Raw genomic sequence first — 22,243 nt, forward strand, 5'->3', positions numbered from 1 at the left:
CTAACCTTAATAGCATAGATTTATAAAAATCACTATGTACTTATTGGACACATCATCAGAAAAACCAGTTGCTAGAAAAGGACGTTGGATCTGGTAAATTAGAGGCTCCTAGAAAATGAGGAAAATCCTGAATTCGATGGCTTTACACAACAGTCAAAGGAAGTGACGCATGACCAGGAAGTGTTTCATTCTGTTATGCACAATGTCACCATGAGTCAGAGCCTGCTAGACAGCAACGAACAAGACTTAGGGAGTCCTGGTGTGGCGCTGTGGGATAAGCACTGGATCACAAGGTCGGTGGTTCAAACTCACCAGCTGCTCCTCGGAAGCCTTCTATAGGGTCTATGAATTGAAATCAACTCCAGGACACTTAACAGCTGTTTGTGAAGGCCTTCTTTTAAATGTCAAACAAATTCTCACCAATCTGCCCACGTGTCTGCTGTACTTTTAAAATAATAATAATAAAGTGAATGATAATAAGAACCAAGATTTATAGAGTGCTTATTTTGTGCCAGGCATTATTCTGGGTAAAACAGCCCTACGAGATAGGCTCTGATACCAGGCCCACTGGACAGATGGGAAAACTGAGGCAGGAGTGGTTAATACAGTTTTTCAGGGTTACACGGCTCGTGAGTAGTCATGCTACGGTCAGGGCTTTCCGAAGTCAGTAAGATTTTCAATAAAGTTATATTTTGTTCATCATGAAGACATATATATCTGCAACTCTGTCTTACATATGCATTCAATGCATCTATATTATTTCTATAGGCACTGCTTGCTGGGCATATTAATTCACAGACCCCCTTATAAGAGCCCCATGCCCTCCCTGAACTCCATCCTGATGGGTTACTGGTTAAGACGCATTTGTTGGATCTTGTATTTTTTAGGAAGGGAAAACTAAGGACCAGGACAAGCCAGGAGCTTGCTCAGGGTCATGTAAGTTCATGGCACTGAGATTTAGGATCGATAACCCAGGTCAGAGTATGACGTTGGGTTAGCCCCCTGACCTCACTTCCCTTTGTGATCACAAAGGACAGCAGAGGATGCTGTGGTGGGGACCACGTGGGCACAGGCTCCCTGTCCCCTGGCCACAGTGACTGCTGGGCTTCCAGGACCCTGGGACCCTGGCACCCTGCCCAGGGTGAAAATGGAGCTGCAGGCCTCTGGGATGTAGTCGGCCTCATCCTCCTGGGCCTGCATCTCATTGCTGGGTTTGCAACACGCCTAATCTCTGGGTGTGCAGACTCAGAGGAGCCGGCTGAGAGCGAGCGTTGGCAGCAGCACCCAGTCCTCCATGAGGCTGCCGACCACTGCTTTCCCCAAGCCTTGATGGACAAGCAGAGTCAGCACAGACTGGGGAAGAAGTTACCTGGGCTGTTTCTCCCTGAGATGGACCCAGTGCGGGACACCAGCTCCCAGCTTCTCCCTCCCTGCCCCCAAAGCCTTTCTTACAGATACAGAAGAGAATTGTACTGCACATCCGTCATGCAAGGGAGACTTGATCCTGGTTTTCTAGGAAGCTGGACTCATCCCAGACTGAAGAAAGCATAAGTGTGCATACAGTCATCAGTAACACTATAACCTGTCATGTTTCCCTTTTTGCTTTGACTGCCAGGAGGCTCAGAACTGAATGGAAAGCCTAGCCACCTTGGCATAGTTGGCACACTCTTTTCCCCTGAGATTTCTGAAGCCCTAGTTGCTTTAACTGTCCTGTTGAGTAGGTGTTTGTATTATAAACCATCACAAACTTTGTATGTGATAAAGGTGGCATATTAATGAAAAATTAGACATGCAAGCAAGTCGCCCACAGACACTTCTATTTGAGATACAAACGAATGCTTTTCTGACAAGAAAATGGTTGGTTTACCAGGGACCATTACACGCAGCTACGAGTTGATTCGGACTCACAGTAATCCTACGGAACACAGTAGAATGGTTCTGCGGGGTTTCTGAGGCTGAAAATCTTTACAGAAGCAGAATGCCGTATCTTTTCTCATGCAGAGCAGCTGGTGAGTTCAGCCCACTGACCTCAAGTCTTAGCCTACTGCGCTAACACTGATCGTGGTGGTATGCTATGGAGTCAGTTTTGACTCATAGTGACCCTGTATAGGGTTTCCAAGGCTTTACATCTTTATGGGAGCAGAAAGCCTCTTCTTTTTCCTGCAGAGCTGCTGGTAAATTTGAACGGCTTACCTTGTGGTTAGCAGTCAGCTCACAATCCACTAACTACCAGGGCTCCTTGTACTACCCTTGGTGGTGGTGGTCAAGGTTGTAAATCTTTACAGGAGCAGAAAGCCTCATCAGTCTCCCATGGACTGGCTGGTAGTTTTGAACTGCTTACATTGAGGTTAGCAGCCTGACTCCTAACTACTGCGCTACCTGTCGTGTCTCCTCTGTCCCCCTCTCTTAGTTTCTTTCCATCCCCAACTTCGTTTTTCTCCTCCCTTTCCTCCTCTTCTTCCACTGCATTCAATATTCTCTTACTATTGCCTGCTTTCCCCCTCTTTCCTGTATCTCCTTTTTGTCTCTCTTCACTCTGTCTGTCTATCTTTTCTTTTCCTCCTGCTCACCCACTTTCCTAGGGGCAGCCTCTGTGACCCAGTATTAACCATCCCTTACACACCAGTAGCACTTGGTTTCTTCAGAGGCCTTCTTTCCCACAACTTTTATCTAATTTCTTCCTCATAGAGAGAACCTAAGTGGTCCTGGTGGCACCGTGGTTAAGCGCTCAGGTTCGAACTGGAATGTCAGGCAGTTTAAACCTACCAGCTACTCCATGGGAGAGAGATGTAACAGTTTACTTCCATAAAGATTATTGATGTTGTTAAGTGCAGTCAAGTTGGTTCCTACTCATAGTGACCCTGTATAGGGTTTCCAAGGAGCAGCTGGTGGGTTTGAACTGCCGATTTTGTGGTTCTCAGTCCAGTGCTGATCCTTCATACCAGGAGTTCATAAAGATGACAGCCTAGAAAACCCTAAGAGACAGTTGTACTGTGTCCTATAGGCTCACTGTGAGTCAGAATCGTTTGGGTTCGGTTTGTTTTTTTGGGGGGATAACCTAGGAGTCCTGGTGTGGTGCCCTAGGATAAGCACTGCATCACCAACCAGATCAGTGTGAACTGCAAGATCAGCCATTCAAACCCACCAGCCACTCCTTGAAAACCCTATACAAGGTCGCTATGAGTCAGAACCTACTCAATGACACTTAACAACAACACAACAACGTAGGTATCAATTTCATTTTACTGAAGAAGGCACTAATTCCTGAAGAGTTTAAGTGACTTGCCCAGGGTCACAAAACTTTTCATTTGTAACGAATTATCAGGATTGGTCTTTATTCCTTCACAATCTCTGCAGTGTTTCACCACCACTCTACCTTCCTGCCACCCACCTTGCCTTGCTTGGAGAGCTCCCTGGGACAGGCTTTATGGGGATGAGGGTTCAAAACAATAGTCCACCCTCCCAGGGTCTCCTCTGCAGGTCTCTTCTAGGCCTGAGATTCTCAATGCAGACAGTGGGACATGTTAAGAGGGGGCAAAGAATTGTGACATGGCGCATTTGGTCATGAATTCATTTGACAAATATCTATTCGGAATCAGTCCTGGGGTGATGCCATAGGGTAGCACTGGGCTGCTAATCACAAGGTTCAAACCCACTAACCACTCCTTGGAAACGCTATACATGGTCGCTATGAGTCAGAATCAACTCGACCTCACTTAACAACCACAATAATGTGCCAGGCAGGACTGAGACTAGGGTCAGGCAAACAAGGTGTCTAAGACACTTCCTCTCTGGTGACAACCTTGCAAGTGTATGACCTTGAAAGTGAGTGCATCCTCAAAGGTTATGCGGTGGTGCTGATAATTCAATGTGAGCCGAAGAACCTATACTCTTACCTCCAAAGAGCTGATGGGAAGAAGACAACAATCAAATAATCATCTAAATAAAAGCAATTTATAAATGTGTCAAGTGCTGTGAAGGAGAGAAGATTGGACCAGGAGAAGTAGACTGGGAAAGACAATGAAGATTCAAGGATGGGTAGGCAGGTGTTTCCCAGGTGTGCTGCAGGTAGAGGCTGCAGCGGGTTCAGAAGCCTTCTGGCAGGATGGAGCATGACTTACAGGTGGGATTGTGGAAGGTAGAGGGGCCAGAGAGGGAAAATTGCAAAAACAGTTCCAAGCAGTCTGTTTCTAATAAAGTGGCAGAGTTTGCAAAGGATTGACTTCAAAAATTAAGCCAACTAAAATCCAAAGTCACCCCTGGATGACATCAGTCATACACAAATTGCTGGTCACTTCTTCAGTGGGATGTGAAGAAATGGTGCCTGGCCCCCTTCAAATCCATCACTGTCCATAAAATACAAGGAGGCTTCAAAAAGTTCATGGGAAAATGACATGAAAAGAGAATGGAATTTTTCCATGAACTTTTGGAAGCCCCCTCATACAGCCTATCAAGGGTAGAATCTACAGTTAGCCACATTTTCGGATGAAGAAGTGGAAACACAGAGAAGTTAGATGTCCTGCCCAAGTTAACACAGCCAATCAGTGGGATTTGAACCCAGGCAGTGCATTTCCAGAGCCCAGGCTCCTAACCACTCGGCTGTAGGGCCAGGAGTTGTGTTTAGTGTGAACACTGCCCATCCACATGAAAAGTGCTCTTCAGAGCAGCAGGGGGTGTTGAGTGATCCTTCACAAACCTAGGAGCCTTGTCCCCATGTGGCACTTGGACAAGATTCTGGACCAGAACTAGGTGCAGACGTGACAGAGAGGTGAACCAGACCTGAAACAGAAAGCTTGGATTTTGGGTTTCTGTGTCTCAAAATTACTTGGAGGGGCACCCTAGGCTTCAGGCCAGACCTCATCAGGAATGCGCTGTGTGACCTTGAGTAAGTCACTTGACATCTCTGAGCTCTGGTTTATGCCTGGATGATCCTCAACCCTTGTCCACTCGTGGTTGCTTAGGGACCATCCATCCCCTGGGTGGATCAAGCACCAAGTGCTTAGTGCCCTGTCTATTGCTTGGCACACAGGTGGAGAAGGTGCAGCGGCTCAGCCAGTAGGGTGTGTGTCCAGGTGGTGCTGCAGGCTGCGCAGCGGGCAGCTCCTTTCTGGGACCTGCCCCACGCTCGCTGCCATTCCTGTTCGGACGCTCACCGGGTGGTAGGGCCAGGCCCTCCCCGGCGCTGTCGCCCACCCCAGATCCCCGCGTGGGCCGGAGCCCGTGAGAGGGTCTGGAATTCCTCCCGCCGCGGCCACCGCTCCCTGCGTGCCCCCCACCCGGCCGCCAGCCAACTGCGTGCCCCCGGGGCCGGCAAGAAGCCACATGCCCCCGCAAGGAATGCCGGGCCTGGCGGGTGGGGGGCGGCGCTGTGCCGGGCCGGGCAGGGAGCTCCCCGCCGGGAAGGTGGGTGAGAGCAAAGAGCTGGTCCTGCGCCTGCCCTGTTCACCCCCGGGACTGATCTCTCACACTTCCCCCGCGGGACCCCAGCACGGGACGATCCGCGGGCGCCGGAGCCCGGGTGGCCCGGGCACCCCAGTCCCCCCAGCCCTGGCGCCCCCTGTCTCTGCTGACTCGGAGGAGGGTGCAGGCCGTCCTGCCTCCCTACACCCCTCCCTGCCGCCTCTGCCGGCCTTGGGGCCCCGGTGGGGAACAGGGGGCTGATTAGCCGAGGAACAGGGGTGGGGCCAGCGGGGCCCCGGGTAGTGACTCACACACACTGCTCGCCCAGTCCCTGGGCCGAGCGCGCTCCCAGACCGAGCTGCTCGCTGGCCAGGCACGACCTGTGTCTCTGGGCTTGGCATGAGGACCCTGGGGCCCCGAGGGAGGGGCTGAAATCCAGTGCAGTGGCGGAGGGCGGTAAGCGGAGGGCTGGGGAAACTGCCCTAAGAGTGAGTGGGGTGGGGCTGGGAGTCAGGGCTCCAGCCCCCAGCAGTCCACACTTGTACCCCCAGGCTCCGCCTGTACCTGCTTTGAACAGGCAAGAAGGCCAGTCTGCACGTGCTGGCAAACCCTGGGTGAGGGGCAGCACTGACACCTCAGACCCCTTGGTCCCAGCTGGACTCGAATTGCCCCCTTCTCTGTTGCCTTACTGTATAGACTTTTGTGCTCAGACTTATGTGGGATCCTTATGCCCTTTGCCCCCTGGTCTTGGGGCCCAGGCTGTCCTTCCCAGCCCTGCCTCCTAGCCTGAGCTGCCCCAGCCCCTGACCCCATGGGGCTGGTGGCTCCAGTCGTCCCCAGGACCAGCCCAGGATAGAAATGGTATTTTCTCTTGGCCGGGCTACAGCTGTTTTTGTTGTGTGTACTCTCAGCACTTCCTCTGGGGATGGCAGGGAGGGTAACCAGACTCCACAGGACCCCCGCTTGCCCTCTCCACCACTCACCCCACTTCCCCTGTCTCTTTGATCCTCTTCCTGTCCCGCCTCCCGCATTCCCAGGACAGAATGACTGAGAACATGAAGGAGTGCTTGGGGCAGACCAAGGCTGCTGTGGGGAACATGGTGACAGTGGTGAAGACAGAGGTCTGCTCGCCACTCCACGACCAGGAGTATGGCCAGCCCTGGTGAGGCCCCTTGTGGGGACGGGAGGGATTGATTGGGGACCCTGAGGAGAGAGCTCCCACTTCTAGCCCACCTACCTTAACCCTGTTTATTCTAGGCAGCACTTCAGGCCAGACATGAGCACAGGTTCTAGAAAACCCAAGCAGTGGTCCAAGTCAGCCTGAGCCCAAGCTTCTGCCTTTCCACTACCTCTTGAGGAGAGCTGGTGGCTGGCAGGGGCTCCTCCACCCACCCCATGTCCCTGTGTGGCCTTCTGGCTAGACTCTGGCTCCCGCAACCCCCATTGGCCTCTCCCTCGTTGATGGCTTCTTTGCTATCTTCACTGGCCCCTGTTCTGGTCAGCTCTAGGAGACCAGATCCATCAGCCATGGATGTTGAGCCCAAGAAACTGAAGGGGAAGCGTGACCTCATCGTGCCCCAAAGCTTGCAGCAAGTGGACTTCTGGTGTAAGTGGAGTTTGGGGCTCTGGGCTGTCCCTCACTCACTCCCCGCACCTCATCTCCCTGTCAGTGAATTTTCAGCAATAGACTAATGATACTATGTGTCAGCCACAGGGCCAGGCCCCAGTCAGTCCTCATCGTCTGAGGAGACTGAAACATAGATGCACAACTGTGAACTCCAGATGCACAGTTGCAATTCAAACTCAGACCCATTCTTTCTTCTCCTTTTTCAAATTTGAGACAAAGGGAACTGCTGGCTTCCTTGGCACTGGCAGCAGTACCCTTTGAGCCCTCAGGGAGGGTAATGGGTTATTGGTATTGAAGACACAGGGACCTGCAGCTGGCTCGGAGCCCCAAGCTACATGCAACAGGCATCCCGCCTTCCCGCTACAACTGAGCACCCCCTCCTCTTTCCTTCCCTGCAGTCTGTGAGTCCTGCCAGGAATACTTTGTGGACGAATGCCCAAACCACGGCCCCCCTGTGTTTGTGTCTGACACTCCGGTGCCCATGGGCATCCCGGAACGGGCGGCCCTCACCATTCCCCAGGGCATGGAGGTGGTCAAGGAAGCCAGTGGTGAGAAGGATGTGCGGTGCATCAATGAAGTCATCCCCAAGGGCCATATCTTCGGTCCCTACGAGGGGCAGATCTCCACCCAGGACAAGTCGGCTGGCTTCTTCTCGTGGCTGGTGAGCATCCCTCACTGTTTGCTGGGAGAGGGTGTCAGGAACCTAGAGAGGAACCAGCAGGGGGAGCTGTATCCTGGCCCAGCCTGACCCCAGTGCTTTTCTGCCATCTCTCCCAGACTTGTAGAGGGTGGCTCTTGGTTGTTCCAGGCTGAGTGGTTATGACCCTTGGTGGCCAAGAACCATGCTAAGGATCCCAGCTGACAGTAGTTAGTGGGGATCCAATGAGAACACAGGCAGCCAGACAGGCAGAACACGGGATGATTTTCCCACGATTTCTCATGTGTGTCTGGTGGGCCATTCAGTGGTGTCTGCAAAGGGTTTTGTCTGCTCTTCCTGTAGAGTGGGCACCTTGGAGTTGGGAACTGTGGGGGTGCAGAACCATCCATTTAAAGAGCACAGTGGGCCAGGTGCTAGAGGTAATGTCTTAACAAGACAGATATAGTCCCTGCCCTCAGGGACCACATGGTGTGGTGTGGAAGACAGGCATTGGACAAGTACAGTCACATGGGAAAATTGCTACTGGAGGGGTTTGCTGTAGGAGACTCTAGAAACGTAACTACAGAGGGAGGTGGCAGTGTTCGTGTTGTTAAGTGCCGTGGAGCTGCTTCCGACTCTTAACAGCCTCCTATAGGGTTTCCTAGGAGCAGCTAATGAGCTTGAACCACTGACCTTGAGGTTCATGACTCTGCAATCTAGCGTATTAACCCGCAGTGCCACACCAGGACTCTGGCAGTGTCCACAGAGCCTGGAAATTTGGGTCCTGGAGCCCAACTCCATAATCTCAGCCAACTTTGCTCATTGTTATCTCGTGTGACCTTGAACCTCTCTGTGTACTTGCTTTGTAGCATGAGGATAGTAGTCACTGTTCATGGATATTAAATGAGTTGATATTGTAACGCTCTTAGAACCACACCTGTGCTTAGGAAGTGCACAGTGGCTGTCCACTAGTATTAGTGTGATGATGTTGATTAGCCTAGTCGAGGGTGCCAGGGAAGGTTTGCTGTAGCTGAAGACTTAATGAGTAACAGTTGCCTTCGAGTTGATGCCTGGATACTCCACATATTACAGAGTAGAATTGTGCCACATAGAGTTTTCAAGGGCTGTGATCACTCAGAAATAGTTTGCCAGGACTTTCTTCCAAGGCACACTTGATTGAAATTGAACCATCAGGCTTTCAGTGAGCAGCCGAGCTCGTAACCATTTGCACTAGCTACGGACTCCTGTAGTCTTAGAAGTGGGTATAAAATTGCTCCAGGCATCCAGAAGAGTGGACCATTCAGAGAAACTTGGAGAAAGTTGGGTATGGTGGTAGCAGGGTGTGAGCGGGGGTCCTTTGGAGAGGACAGTCAGGATCAGGTAGGTAGTCACCTTGTGGTGTTGATGTTTTGAAAGGGTCAACTTTGCTGCCTCTAGCCTGGAGAACTAATGGAAAGAGGTTGGTCAAGATGGGTGCCCACAGCCCAGTTAGAGGCCTGTGCCAAGTTCTCTAGAGGCCCTGGTGGTGCAGTGGTTACTAATGGAAAGGTTGCTGGTATGAACCCACCAACTGCTTCTTGGAAGAAAGAAGTGGCAGTCTGCTTCTGCAAACATTACAGAAACCTTACAAGACTGTTATACTCTGTCCTAAAAGACTGTTGTGAGTTGGAGTTGATGGGACAGCAATGGTCTTTGTTGGTACTTCTCTAAGTTGGCAATGGTGGAGCTGTGGGCGAGGGCGGGGACTCAGGAAATGGAGACAAATGAATTGGTTTGTGAAATACTTCAGAAATGGACAAGGTCTGTCTGACCTGGAAATTAACCAAGCAAAGGCATGGGAAGTGTCCAGGGTGGCCTTGCTTATTTCTTTTGAGTAATGGGGACATTGCACAGGGGACCAGATTGAGGGGAAAACTGTGTTTCTGGTTTTGGACTTGGTGAGTTTAGAGTGACATCAAGATACTCAAATGGTGATATCAGGGAAGCAGTTGAGCATGTGAGATTGGAGGTTGGAGGAGAAACTTCAAGAGGTTATTTTATGAATCAGCTGTACCTTGGTAGTCCATTGGACCAAGGCTCTGTCTGGAGGAAGACCTAGGGAAGGGATCTAGTCCTGAGCTTTGAGGAATTTCAGTAGTTCATTGCCTGGAATGCAAGGCGGTCCTGCAAAAGAGAGGCCAGAGACGCGAAGGAGGCTCCAAAGAGGACAGTGCTGTGGACATAGAGGGAGAAGGGAGGGTCCAGAGGGCTAGCAGCGTCAGATTTTGCTGTGAAGACAAGCAAGAGAAGTTCTAAAATAACATCCACTGGATTCAGTGCCAGGGAGGTCATTGGTCACCAGTGACTTTAGCTGTTACTGGAAAGCTGTGGCTCTCAACTGTGGATGAGCTTGCTCCCCAGGGGACATCTGGCAATGTCTGGAGACATTTTGCTTGTCACCACTTGACGGGGAAATGCTAATGTCATCTAGAAGGTAGAGTCAGGGAGATTGCTAGACGTTCAGGAATAGGAAGTGCAGCCTTCTCCCCACCACCCCCAAAGAATGATCCGGTTCCAAATGTCAGCATCTGAGACTGGCTTTCAGAAGAGTGATGGGGTGGAAACCTTTTTAGAATGAAGGGGGTGACTATCATAGCCACTTCTTAGATGCTGGAGGAAGATATGGGGTCAGAAGGGTTTCTTAATCCTTAAAAGTGAGATGGGATCATCATTTTCAAATTCCTCCATCATTAACACTGATGGAGTAATTTGAAAAAGGAGAGTGGTAATGGTGGAATCCTGGTGTGGTGCTGTAGGTTTGAACCATGAGGTCAGCGGTTCAAACTCACCAGCAGCTCCTCGGAAACCCTATACAGGATCGCTATGAGTCAAAACCGACTCAACGGTATTTAATAAAGAAAACAATGGTGGCCCAATATGAGAGCATAATCAATGTCCCTGAATTTTTGTCCATGTAAAAATTGTTGAATCAGCAAATGCTTTGTTGTATCTCTTTTTGCCACAATTCAAAAAAACTGAAAAAACATACAGGGAGGTATTCCATTGAAGAAATGATTGGATATAAAGTCGCGATAAGCATGATCAGTAAATGTCTGTGTTTCATGAGAAGGTTCAGATGGAGGTGTTGGACATGGAAAGAAAGTGGGTTAACTTCTCTTCTGTGATGAAAATGGTCCAGAGGACAGGAGAGGATGAAAGCAGATAGGAACACATCTGCTAGGCGCGGTAGGCTGAATCATCATCCTCAAAGAAGTCAGTGCCCTGATCCGTGTAAATTGTGACTGTGTTGCCGGATATGGCAGATGTAATTAAGTTAAGGCTCTTGTGTTAGGGAATGAATCCTAGATCATCTGAGTCGACCCAATGTTATCACCAGGGTACTTGGTTAGGCAAGCAGAAGGATTAGAGTCAGAGAGAGATTGGAAGATGCTAGCCTACTGGCCTTCAGATAGGGGATGGGGCCATGAGCCTAGGAATGCAGACAGCCTCTAAAAGCTTGAAAAGTCAACGAAACAGATTTTCCTCAGCTTGGGCAAGTCCCTGCCTTTAGGACTTAAGATCTCCAGAGCTGTATGTCAGTATGAGGGGCCTCCAAACAATTCCTGGAAAAATTCCATTATCTTTCATTCCATGTTTCTACAAACTTCTTGGAGCCCTCTTGTATGTATACGTTGTTTTGAGCACTACGTCTGTGGTGCACAGAAAAGGAACTAATGAGTTTGAGGGGACGTCTGCTAAAATGGGAAACAAGGTGGAGGAAGGGGACCTGAGATTAAGGAGAGTGGAGAAGGCGAGTTCAGCTGGGGTAACTAGAGTTTGAAGTGGCTGTCAGATGACCAGGGGGAGCTGCCCAGAGGTGTGATATGGAGGTCTGCAGCATCAAGGCAAAAAATAAATAAACCAAAACAAAACCCAATCCCATTGCCATCAAGTTGATTCCACCTCATGGTGACCCATGTGTTACAGAGTAGGACTGCTCTGTAGGATTTTCTTGACTATAATTGTTATACAGGAAGATTTGCCAGACCTTTTCTCTATGGTGCCATTGGGAGGGTTTAACTACCAACCTTTAGGTCAGTAGTCGGGCGCTCCCCAGAGACTTTGCATCCCGAGGCAAAAGCTGGGTGTCAGGGAGAACTGCTGTTGTTAGGTGCCGTCGAGTCGGTTCTGACTCATAGTGCCCTGCACACAACAGAATGAAACACCCCCTGGTTCGGCACCATCCTCACATCATTGCTGTGCTTGAGCCATTGCTGCAGCCCCCGTGTCAATTCATCTCATTGAGGGTCTGCCTCTTTTTTTGTTGATGTTCTTCTCCAGGGACTGGTCCCTCCTGATAACATGTCCAAAGTAAATGAGACCAAGTCTGGTTAGCCTCGTGTCTAAGAAGCATCCTGACTGTACTTCTCCCAAGATAGATTTGTTCATTCTCCTGGCAGTCTGTGATCTATCCAGTATTCTTTGTCAACACCACAATTTCAAGGCATCAATTCTTCTTTGTTCACTGCCCAGCGTTCAGATGTACGTGAGGCAATCAGAACTAACGTATCTTAGGTCTGGTGCACCTTAGTCCTCAAGTGGCACATACATATCTGCAGTCTTAGCTCTGGGAGGAGAGATGTTGGAGATGGAGAACAGAAGCCTTCCCCTGAGAAACGCCAGTTTAACGAGTCCTCAGAGGGGATGAGCCGAAGCAAGGAGCTTGTAAGGGAGGTGGAAGAGCAGCAAAGGCAAGATGGTTGTGTCTCCGAGGATGAGTGGGAAGCTTGGAGGAGGAGGGTTGGACGTGAGGTCGGTGCTGCACCAGGACAAGAAGCTTGAGGACTGAAAGTCCCCACTGGCCTGGACAATGGGGGAGTCTTAGGCCCTTGTCCAGAGCCATTTTACTGGCAGAAGCCAGATTGCTGTGGGTTGAATGTGAGTGGGGATAAGGAAGAGAGCCAATAGTGTGGATGGCTAATTTTAAAAGTCCTGGTGCTTGGAAGCAATTATTATGTGCCAGCTAAATACTAGGCACCTTCTGTATACCATCTTACTCCTCTTTCCCACAGTCCTAGAGGTGGGCATGGTGACCCCTCTCGTTCATGTAAGGAAGCACAGGGCCAAAAAGATGAAGTAATGGCCCTGCGTCCAGTAGCTGGTACATGGTAGAGCTTGAGTTCCTTCAGAGATGGGGCTTTTCCACGAAGCTAGGGAGCTTAAAGGAGCTTTCTGGGGAGTCCTTCAACTTGATCGAGGGCTGGAGCACTTAATAGTCATCCTGGGTCAATGTGGTCACACATTCCACTTAAACCCACCCACATAGACACAGAACAACTCCCATTCAAGCCCCGGGCAGGGAGGCATAAGGGAGACAGAAGTGCAGGGGGCTTTCTCCCTGAGTCCAGCTCCAGGGAGCAGGGTCTGCATCGATAGGAGGGTACCTCCCCCACCACCTCCTACAAAGGCAAGCTTTGCCAGCGGCTGCAGCACTGCACAGAACTGCAGGGACTGGGGAGGGTTGCTTTTGACTGGGCCCAGTGGGGATGGGTCTTGAAGAAAGGGTAGAAGTTCAGCAAGGAGGCCATTGGCAGGATCTCAGCCTTCGGGAAGATTACAGGGAGCAAAGTGAAAACCGTGCCGGGGGCAGGCGGGGAGGCTATTAGGAACCCATTTCCTCCCCCTGCCCCAAAGCACAGTCTACACCTTGGGGGAACCCAGCAAGGAAGGTAGGTTAAGGTGTCTAAAGCAGAGGGACATCCCCAGGTTCTCTGCCTGGCCTTCATCTGTAGTTGGGCATGAAAGAAGTATTTAAAATTGCTAAGCTTACACCCTGGTCCTGGACTAGTGTCTGCCAGTCAAGAGCAGACTTCCAGGGATAGGGCTAGAGAACAGGGGTGTTACTCTCTCAGGGGTTCCTTACCAGGACATCGAGAACCTGCAAGAAGATGCTCCCCAGCAGTGGGGCTGGAGCACAGGGTTGTGGAGCTGGGGCAAGTGAGTGAGGGCAGAGAGAGAGCCACTGGACATCAGAGGACCACGGGGAAAGAGTGACCTTCATGATCTCCAAATGAAGAAGGCATTGAAGGGCTGGTAAAGAAGACAGGCTCGAGATGGTGCAAAAAGCAGGGGCTCTGTGTATATGCGGAGAGGCAATGGGGTGCTCAGGTGAGCTCAGTGGTAGCAGAGGAGAGGAGAGCTAGGCTGGGCCACAGCACTGATTTGGGAGCAGAATCAGAAGCTCCACCTCCTAAACTGTATTCATTTGTCAAATCCTGTCCCCAAGCTAGACTTAGCATCACCGTCTTGACCCTTTTCCTGCCTTCAAATGCCTTATCTCCTCTCCAGTAGAACATGCTCCATTCCACTGTCCCCACATGTTCTCTATTCCAATAGATATGAGGACGGTGATCCTGAGAAAAAGAGAAAATAGAAACCAGCAGTCACTGTGAGTCAGCTCCGATTCATGGTGACCCCATGTGTGCCCAGGTAGAATCGTGCTCCCCTGGGTTCTCAATGCTGATCTTTCAGAAGGAGATTGCAAGCCTCTCTTTCACTACCGAGAAAACCAAGGCCTAGAGAAGTTGAGTCATTCTGCACAAAGCTAAACAGCTAGAGAATAGTTGAGGTGGGGTTCAAACCCACACTGTCTGACTCCACTGCCCTCAGTCTGCCTCCCTGATCTGTCATGCCTGCTCCTACTTTCTTGCCTTGCTAAGCTCTGTTCTCAGCAACCTCCCCGCCCTGCCTTCCCTCATCCCACCCCGATGCATGGAAAGCTGGTCTTTCTATGTTTGTGTGGTGCAGGGACAGGGTCTGGGTTTCATGGAGCAAATGGCTGTTTCCAGCTCGTGCTCTTCCTTCATGACCTGGCTTCCTTAGTAGGAGTTTTACACTCACTGCTGACTGTTTAGAAAAGCGATGTCCGTTCCTGTTTTTTTCATCTCATTGGAAATGATAAACCCCATCAACCATGGCTGTGGTCTCCTGGGCTGCCCTCAGGCACGGCAGGCCAGGGACAGCACCGTGGGTACGGTGGCACTTGTGGGTGCGATGCAGCTGTCTGGTTTGGTAAAGAGGTAGAAGAAGGAGGAAGCCAACAAAGTTTCTATTTTCATTTTCACATACACCCAGTTTTGTTCTAGAAAGGATTTAGGGCAGCCTAGCAGGATGTATAAAATATAACATGATTTTCTATTAAAACTGAGAGAGGAAGGGAAAAAAAGAAAATGAAAACAGGAGTGGAGACTCTTATTGGAGCCAGGAATGAGGTTTAAAATGCATACCATAATGGTACTTTATGTGTGCTGCATTGTTGTTGTTGGTAAGTGCCATTGAATCGGTTCCGACTCATAGTGACCCTGTATAGGGTTTCCGAGGAGTGGCTGGTGAGTTTGAACCTCCAACCTTGTGGTTCAAACTGACCTTTTGGGCCAGTGCATTATCCTGTAGTGCTACATCAGGGCTCCATATATGTTATGCTCATAGACAATCTATAGCTGTGGTGTGGCGCTGTATGATCAGCACTGGGCTGCAAAGTCCACAGTTCAAACCCATCAGCTGTTCCTTGGAAACCCTATACAGGGATCACTATGAGTCAGAAACAACTCGATGGCACTTAACAACAACAATAAATACTCTTGTAGGGTCCAAATCTGGGAAAAGGGGAGCCTGACCAGGTATTAAGGTCCTTGGGTGGTGAAAATAGTTTTGTACTTGACCATTAACCAAAAGGTTGGCAGTTCAAACCCACCTGGCAGAACCTTGGAAGAAAGTCGGGGTGATCCATAAAAATTACAGCCTAGAAAACTATGGGGCACTTCTACTCTGGAACACATGGGGTTGCCCTGAGTCAAAGCAGCGAGGGCCCAGCTACTAGTACAGTCTTCCCATTGTAGGAAAATACCAAGTAGTATAGGAGATGCCTGATCTAAAGAGGGAAAATGCACAGCAGCATCTTAAATTCTCCTAGAATGGAGCCTTTCTGAAGCCTCTGAGGCTGGACTCCTGACACTGTTTCCCTGAGATCATCTTTAAGCTGTAAACTAGAAATCTCCCCTGAAGCCTTCTTCAAACACAACAGTATTTGGTGTTGGTGATAGTGGTGGTTGTGTGCCATTAAGTTGGTTCCGACTCATAGTGACCATGAGGCTATAAATCTTTGTGGAAGCAGAAAGTATCATCTTTCTTCTGTGGAGTAACTGGTAGATTCGAACTGCTGACCTTGCAGTTAGCAGTCCAGTTTGTAGTCCACTACGCTATTGGGACTCCTTAAGTGGTGTTTGTTGTTGTTATGTGCTGTGGAGTCAGTTCCGACTCATAGCAACCCCGTACAGGGTTTCCGAAGCTGTAAATCTTTATGGGAGCAGAAAACCTCATCTTTCTCCCACGGAACAGCTGGTAGTTTCGAACTGCTGACCTTGCGGTTCACAGCCAGATTCGTAACCACTACGCTAAGTGGTGTTTAGCTTACCTAATAATAATTTTTAAAATGTCTGCTGCGAGCATTGGTACTTTTCAAAGATCTATCTATAGCAGCTTGAAAGATTAAACAGGAAATCAGCGGGCAGTGAGTTTATGTTAATAGGGAAGGAACAACTTGGAAAAGGAAGGTGAGAACAGATACGTAACTCGTAGAATTTAACCAGTGTCACTGAATTGTACATATAGACATTGTTTTGATGTTTGTTCTGCTGTGCATCTTCCCAACAACAACAAAGTCCTTCGGGACTGAGACTGGACAGGAGATTTCTCTGGCATCCTTACAAAGAGGATGCTGTGTGACGGAAGTTCTCCTCACTGTCAACCTCCCTACATGCCAGACTCCCACTGTTCTGAAGCAGATGAGAAAAGATGCTTCTATTTCAGCTCCCACCGTAAAATGGGGAGTCATTTTAAAATCTGAAATTGGACATGCAGAAGCTTGCGGCACACTCTCCAGAATCGGATCTGAGAAATCCAAGTGCCTGGGATAGATGGAAGTTCAAGGAGACAGCTTTAATGTCTTGAGAGGTGAGCAAGAGACAGGAGGCAGGTCTCACCAAGTTCATGGGGAGTGCAGGGAAGGGAGGATACAGGCTTGTCCACAAAGGTTTCGACTGCTGAGCAAAAGGTGGTTAGTTTTGAATCCACCCAGACCCGTCTCAGAAGGAAGAGGCATTTGAGACAGCTGGGTGTGTGTGTGTGTGTATACGTTCATGTCCTTTGTGGTTATTGATTTGTTCATTTCTACTAACTTTATTTTGTAAAAATAGTATGATAAAAAACAATATAATGAAGAGCCACACATCGTGTATGTGGATTCAGCTATTGCTAACACTTTATGTTTGTCTTTGTCTCTATATGCATGCCCACATACATACATACATACATACATACATACCACACCCTTTTTTGTTTGTTTCTGAGCTGTACACACATCATGATACCTTATTTCTAAATACTTCAACCTTGATATCTTAATAACAAGGCGTTCTCCTATACCAGAGTTGGCAGACTTTTTCTGAAAGGGCCACCTGGTAAATAGTTTAGATTTCGTGGGACTCCTGGTGTGATGCTGTAGAATCAACACTGGACTGTGAATCCCATAGCACTGGACTGTGAACCACAAAGTCAGTAGTTCACATCCACCAGCTGCTCCTTAGAAACCTTTTACAAGGTTGCTATGAGTCAGACCTACTTGATGGCACTTAACAACCAACAAAAATAATAGCTTTTTGCAACTATTCAACTCTCCCAGTTTTATTGTGAACCTTTGTTGTTGTTGTTATGTGCTATGGAGTCGGTTCTGACTCATAGTGACCCTGTACAGGGTTTCCAAGGCTGTAAATCTTTACAGAAGCAGAAATCTCAGCTTTCTCCTGCAGAACAGCTGGTAGTTTAGAACTGCTGACCTTGCGGTTCACAGCCCGATTCATAACCGCTACACTACCAGATGAACTTTATTTATGAACACTGAAATTTGAATTTCATATCATTTTTAAGTATCCTTTTTTCCCCCAAATGCTAAAAAAATGCCAAAACCTTCTTAATTCTGTTGTTGTTGTTAAGTGTTGTCAAGTCAGTTCCAACTCTCATAGAGACTCTGTGTAGGATTTTCAAGGAGCGCCTGGTGAGTTTGAACTGCCAACCGTGCGATTCAACCGACTATGCTGTCCAGCGCATTAACCCACAGCGTGTTAACCCTTAACACTGGTTGTTGTTGTGAAGTGCTGTTGAGTTGTTTCCGACCCATAGCGACCCTGTATAGGGTTTCCAAGGAGCAGCTAGCTAGTAAGCTTGAACCTCCAACCTTGCAGTTCAAACAGCTTTGCAGTCTGGCGCATTAACCCACAGCGCCACACCAGGACTCCTTATCACTAGGGCTGTCTAAAAACAAATGGAGTTGTACAGGACTGGACTGAACTTGCTGGCAATAGTTTTCTGACTGCTGGCTTTAGATTGTTGTTGTTAATAAGTGCCATCGAGTTGGTTCCAACTCATAGCGACCCTCTATAGGGTTTCTGAGGAGTAGCTTCTGGGTTTGAACCGCCACCTTGCATTTCAAATCGACTTTGTGGTCAAGCACTTATCTTACAGCTCCACACCGGGACTCCCCTGGCCTATATTGTCATGCTATAATCATTACACACAGAGAATGTAGCAGAAATATAATATTAATTTGTATTGCATGTTCCGATTCTCCCAGCTCCCTCTAGGACCCACTCAGACATCACATATTAACATTGTTATCATAGCTCTTTAGTCTTCTTTGTTCTCGAATATAGCCCCTCCCCACTTGTCTTTTCCTTACTTTCTTTCATGCTGTTGACTCTTTTGAGAAGAATCCAGACCCTTTGCTTGTAGAATGTTCTGCAGTGTAGCTTTATCTGATTGTTTTCTCATGATAGCTCAAGCTCCTTCACTTTTGGCACGGGTTGTGTCTTTTTCCTTGTATTGTATCAGGAGGCACCTGAAGTCATTTTGTCTTGTTATTGGGAGTTTTGGGATGGATAAGATGTTTTTCAAGAAATTCCTCTGCATTTTATGACTCAACAGTTTTAGCAACTATTAATGATTTTTGCATGTGTCAATTATTATTTGTGGTTTAAAACAATTTTTCTTTTTCTTCTATTCCTTCTAATTTATTACTTAGCATTCTTCTGTCAAAAACAAAAATGCTCCATCTCCATCTTCATCCAATCCCCTATTTAAAAAGGATTTTATTAGCAATCCGGACTCCTACTATGGCACTGTAGGATCAGCACTGGACTGTAAATCACAAGGTTGGCAGTTCAAACCCACGTTGTTCCTTGGAAACCCTATACAGGGTCGCGATGAGTCAGAACTGACTCGACAACACTTAACAACAACAACAGATAAATTCATGAATTTTCTATTTTTAGTCCATTTCTGTCATTATCCGTTTTGATATTTAAATTGTCCTGTATGTGCCAATGGGAGCCCCTCAGGCTGGCTGCTTGTCCTCTTGCCGTATCCCCACTATTCTTTGAGTGGTTCCTTCTCTTCTGGCACAAAGAGATGGTGTAGGCTCATACTTGTCATGTCCTATCTCTGAATCACCATCTCTCCTGGGATTCTGTGTATTAAAAATGGGGTTTAGAAACCAGGATCATGACACACTGGGTGTGTGCATTGCTTCTGGGCTATCATTACTTCCAGACCTAAAGTAGGTCTTGAGGGATGAGTTGAAGTGTTTGGTCTGCAGAGTCAGGAACTGAGAGAACACAGCATCACGGGCTCTAGCAGCATGTTCAAAGGACCTGGGGCACACATGTAGTATTGAGGTGGGTGATAATAGGACAAATAGTAGTAGTAGAGAGGAGTGAACTTGGTGGAAGATGATGCTAGAAAACCACACTTTTCTCAAATTCTAAGATGCCATGGGCCATAAAACACTATTGGTTCTATATCACGTTTTTTCAAGAGGAAAAGAGGGACCCTTGATTATAAGAGCCCTCTTGATATCAGAAGCATTAACTGGGCTCAGCTTGTATAGGTGTTTGGTTATTGAATCACAAACCAAATCAAAGAGTCTCCCCTACATTAAACTAGCAATGTATTATGCTAGCATATCAATTCTGGCCTGACATGAGACTATCTTTCTCAACATCCTCTATATACAAACAAAAGTGGAACATTAGAAATTGTCCTGTCTCTACTCCAATGTTCACTGCAGCACGGTTCAGTCACCAGAAGATGTAAACAACCTAGTTGTCCATCAGCAGATGAATGGATAAACAAAACGTGGTACAGACAGTCCCCAGATTACAAATGAGTTCCGTTCCTAAATCTGTCTATAAGTCGAATTTGTATGTGTGTTGGAACAGTTAGACAAATGTTTGTCTTAGCATATAGTACAGAGTGTATCTTTCTATGCATAAAAAAAAATTAAAGGAATACTTGAACATCTTTCACATAATAATACAATAATAATAATCATAATTTGATGCATATGGCCAAGTAGCATCCATTTGTTATCATGAACTATTGTTTGTACCTCAAATTTTTAATATATTAGGCGTTAGGGGGGTTGTGCATAAGCCTGAAATTTGCAACCTGGAGACTGTGTACCTATACATACAATGAAATATTCCTCAACTGTGAAGAGAAGTGAAGTTCTGGTACATGCTGCGACATGCATGAACCTTAAAAACACATTTTGTTAAGTGAAATCAGCCGTGAAAGGATAAATGTTGTATCCGTTCACCAGTATGAACTATGTGGAACAGGCGTGGTTTATTCATGGTTACCAGGGGCAGATGGAAGAGGGGAAGGAAGAATTACTGTTTAGAGGGTACTGAGTTTAATTAACGTCACTGACCTGTATATGTGAAAAAATGTTGAGATGGCTAAGGTTTTGTTGTATGTATTTTGACCACAATTTAAAAGACGAGTTTGGAAGGGATATACTATTTCATCAGTTTTTATTTCTTATGTGAGTCCAGTTTTACCATTTGTGCACATGGGTATAAGCAGCTCTGGTGGTACTGTGGTTAAGTGTTTGGCTGCTAACAGAAAGATGTGGCAAAAGATGGCAGCCGTGGACACCTGTGGGGCAGTTCCATCCTGTCCACTAGGTTACTTGCTGTTGGAATCCACGCTGTGATGGCAGTGGGTTTGGCTTGTTTGCACTTGGGCCCAAGGTGAGTGTGCTCTGGGAGCCATGCTTACTTTAAACCAGCTCCTAATCGGATCTCTTCAGTGTACCCTACTGATGTTGGGTTTTTCATGTCAGGTGCAGTGGTTTTTTGTTTTGGAGGGTTTTTTAACGTTTGTGGGGACCCAACATTGTATGTTAATGTTAGTTAAAAAGTTATGGCATGAAACTTTTGTTGTTGTTGAGTGCTGTCAAATGGGTTCCAACTCACAGCAGCCTTATATAGGATTTCCAAGGAGTGGCTAGCAAGCTTGAACCGCCAACCTTGCAGTTCAAACTGACCTTACAGTCCAGCACTTCAACCCACAGTGCTACACCAGGACTTCTAGATAAACAAAAATTTCTTACAGCTTTTAAATAATTATAAAACCAAAGTGATAAAACTAAAAAAGATGAACAGAACTACAAAAAAAAAATCACACAGTTTAAATGAATAAAATTAATTTAATGTGACAGACGACATTGTTTTACTGAAACTACATTGCTCTTCAGGGCAGTGATTGTTTCGTGGTTGACTTATCACCTTCTGTGAGGGATTTCCACCATTATATCTCATGTGCAGCCACCATCCCCGTCAGTGGGGTGTTGTGTGTTTCTGTAATGCAGAATGGTTTCAATAGAACATCCAAAATTAGACTATGAAGAAAGGCCTGGTGAATCTACATGTAAAAACCAGCCAATGACAAGCCTATGGATCACAGCAATTCAATCTGCAGCCTATCATGGGAATGACTCAGGTTGGGGAACTGTTTCATTTTGTTATTCATGGAGTTTCCAATGCTTGAATTCACTAGATGACTACTAACACCAAATTGCTGTTTATAAGGCAAAAGGTGGCAGATCCTTAGGCTTTTGTGTCCCATGTTATTATTGATTTTCTTGTTGTTAGGTGCCTTTGAGTCGCTACCTACTTGTAGCAACCTTCTGCACAGCAGAACGAAACACTGCCCAATACTGGGCCAACCTCACTATTGTCGCCACACTTGAGGCCATTGATGCTGCCACTTGCCAATCCATCTCGTTGGGGGTCTTCCTCTTTTTCTCTGACTCTCCTTCTCCATCGACTGCTCCCTCCTGACAATATGTCTGAAGTGTGAGAGATGAAGTTTGGCTGTCCTGGCCTCCAAGGAGCACTCTGGCTGCACTTCTTCCAACAAAGATCTGTTGGTTCTTTTGGCAGCCCATGGCACTTGCAATATTCTCCTCCAGCACCATAAGTCAAATGCATCAGTTCTTCTACAGTCTTTCTTATTCAATGTCCCACTTTCGCATGCACATGAGGTGATTGAAAATACCATGACTTGGGTCTGGTGCACCTTAGTCTTCAAGATGATATCTTTGCTCTTCAACACTTTAAAAAGGTCTTGTGCAGCAGATTTGCCTAATGCAATAGTACATCGTTTGATTTCTTGATTGCTGCTTCCGTGAGTGTTGATAGTTG

At 47.6% G+C, this 22,243-nt stretch overlaps 1 protein-coding gene across 1 annotated transcript in view; it reads left to right on the top strand.

Annotated features, from left to right (window-relative positions):
• Positions 1 to 6,443: 6,443 nt before the first annotated feature.
• The window catches only part of PRDM11 (PR domain containing 11), a 54,475-nt gene continuing 38,675 nt past the window's right edge, over positions 6,444 to 22,243 (top strand). Inside the window, exons 1-3 of the mRNA XM_006865038.1 lie at positions 6,444 to 6,562; positions 6,903 to 7,006; positions 7,426 to 7,688. Of these exons, the coding sequence (XP_006865100.1) occupies positions 6,444 to 6,562; positions 6,903 to 7,006; positions 7,426 to 7,688 (486 nt within the window). The remainder of the gene's footprint in view (positions 6,563 to 6,902; positions 7,007 to 7,425; positions 7,689 to 22,243) is intronic.

This window comes from Chrysochloris asiatica, unplaced genomic scaffold (assembly GCF_000296735.1).
Source record: "Chrysochloris asiatica unplaced genomic scaffold, ChrAsi1.0 scaffold00075, whole genome shotgun sequence".
NCBI classification, from domain to species: domain Eukaryota; kingdom Metazoa; phylum Chordata; class Mammalia; order Afrosoricida; family Chrysochloridae; genus Chrysochloris; species Chrysochloris asiatica.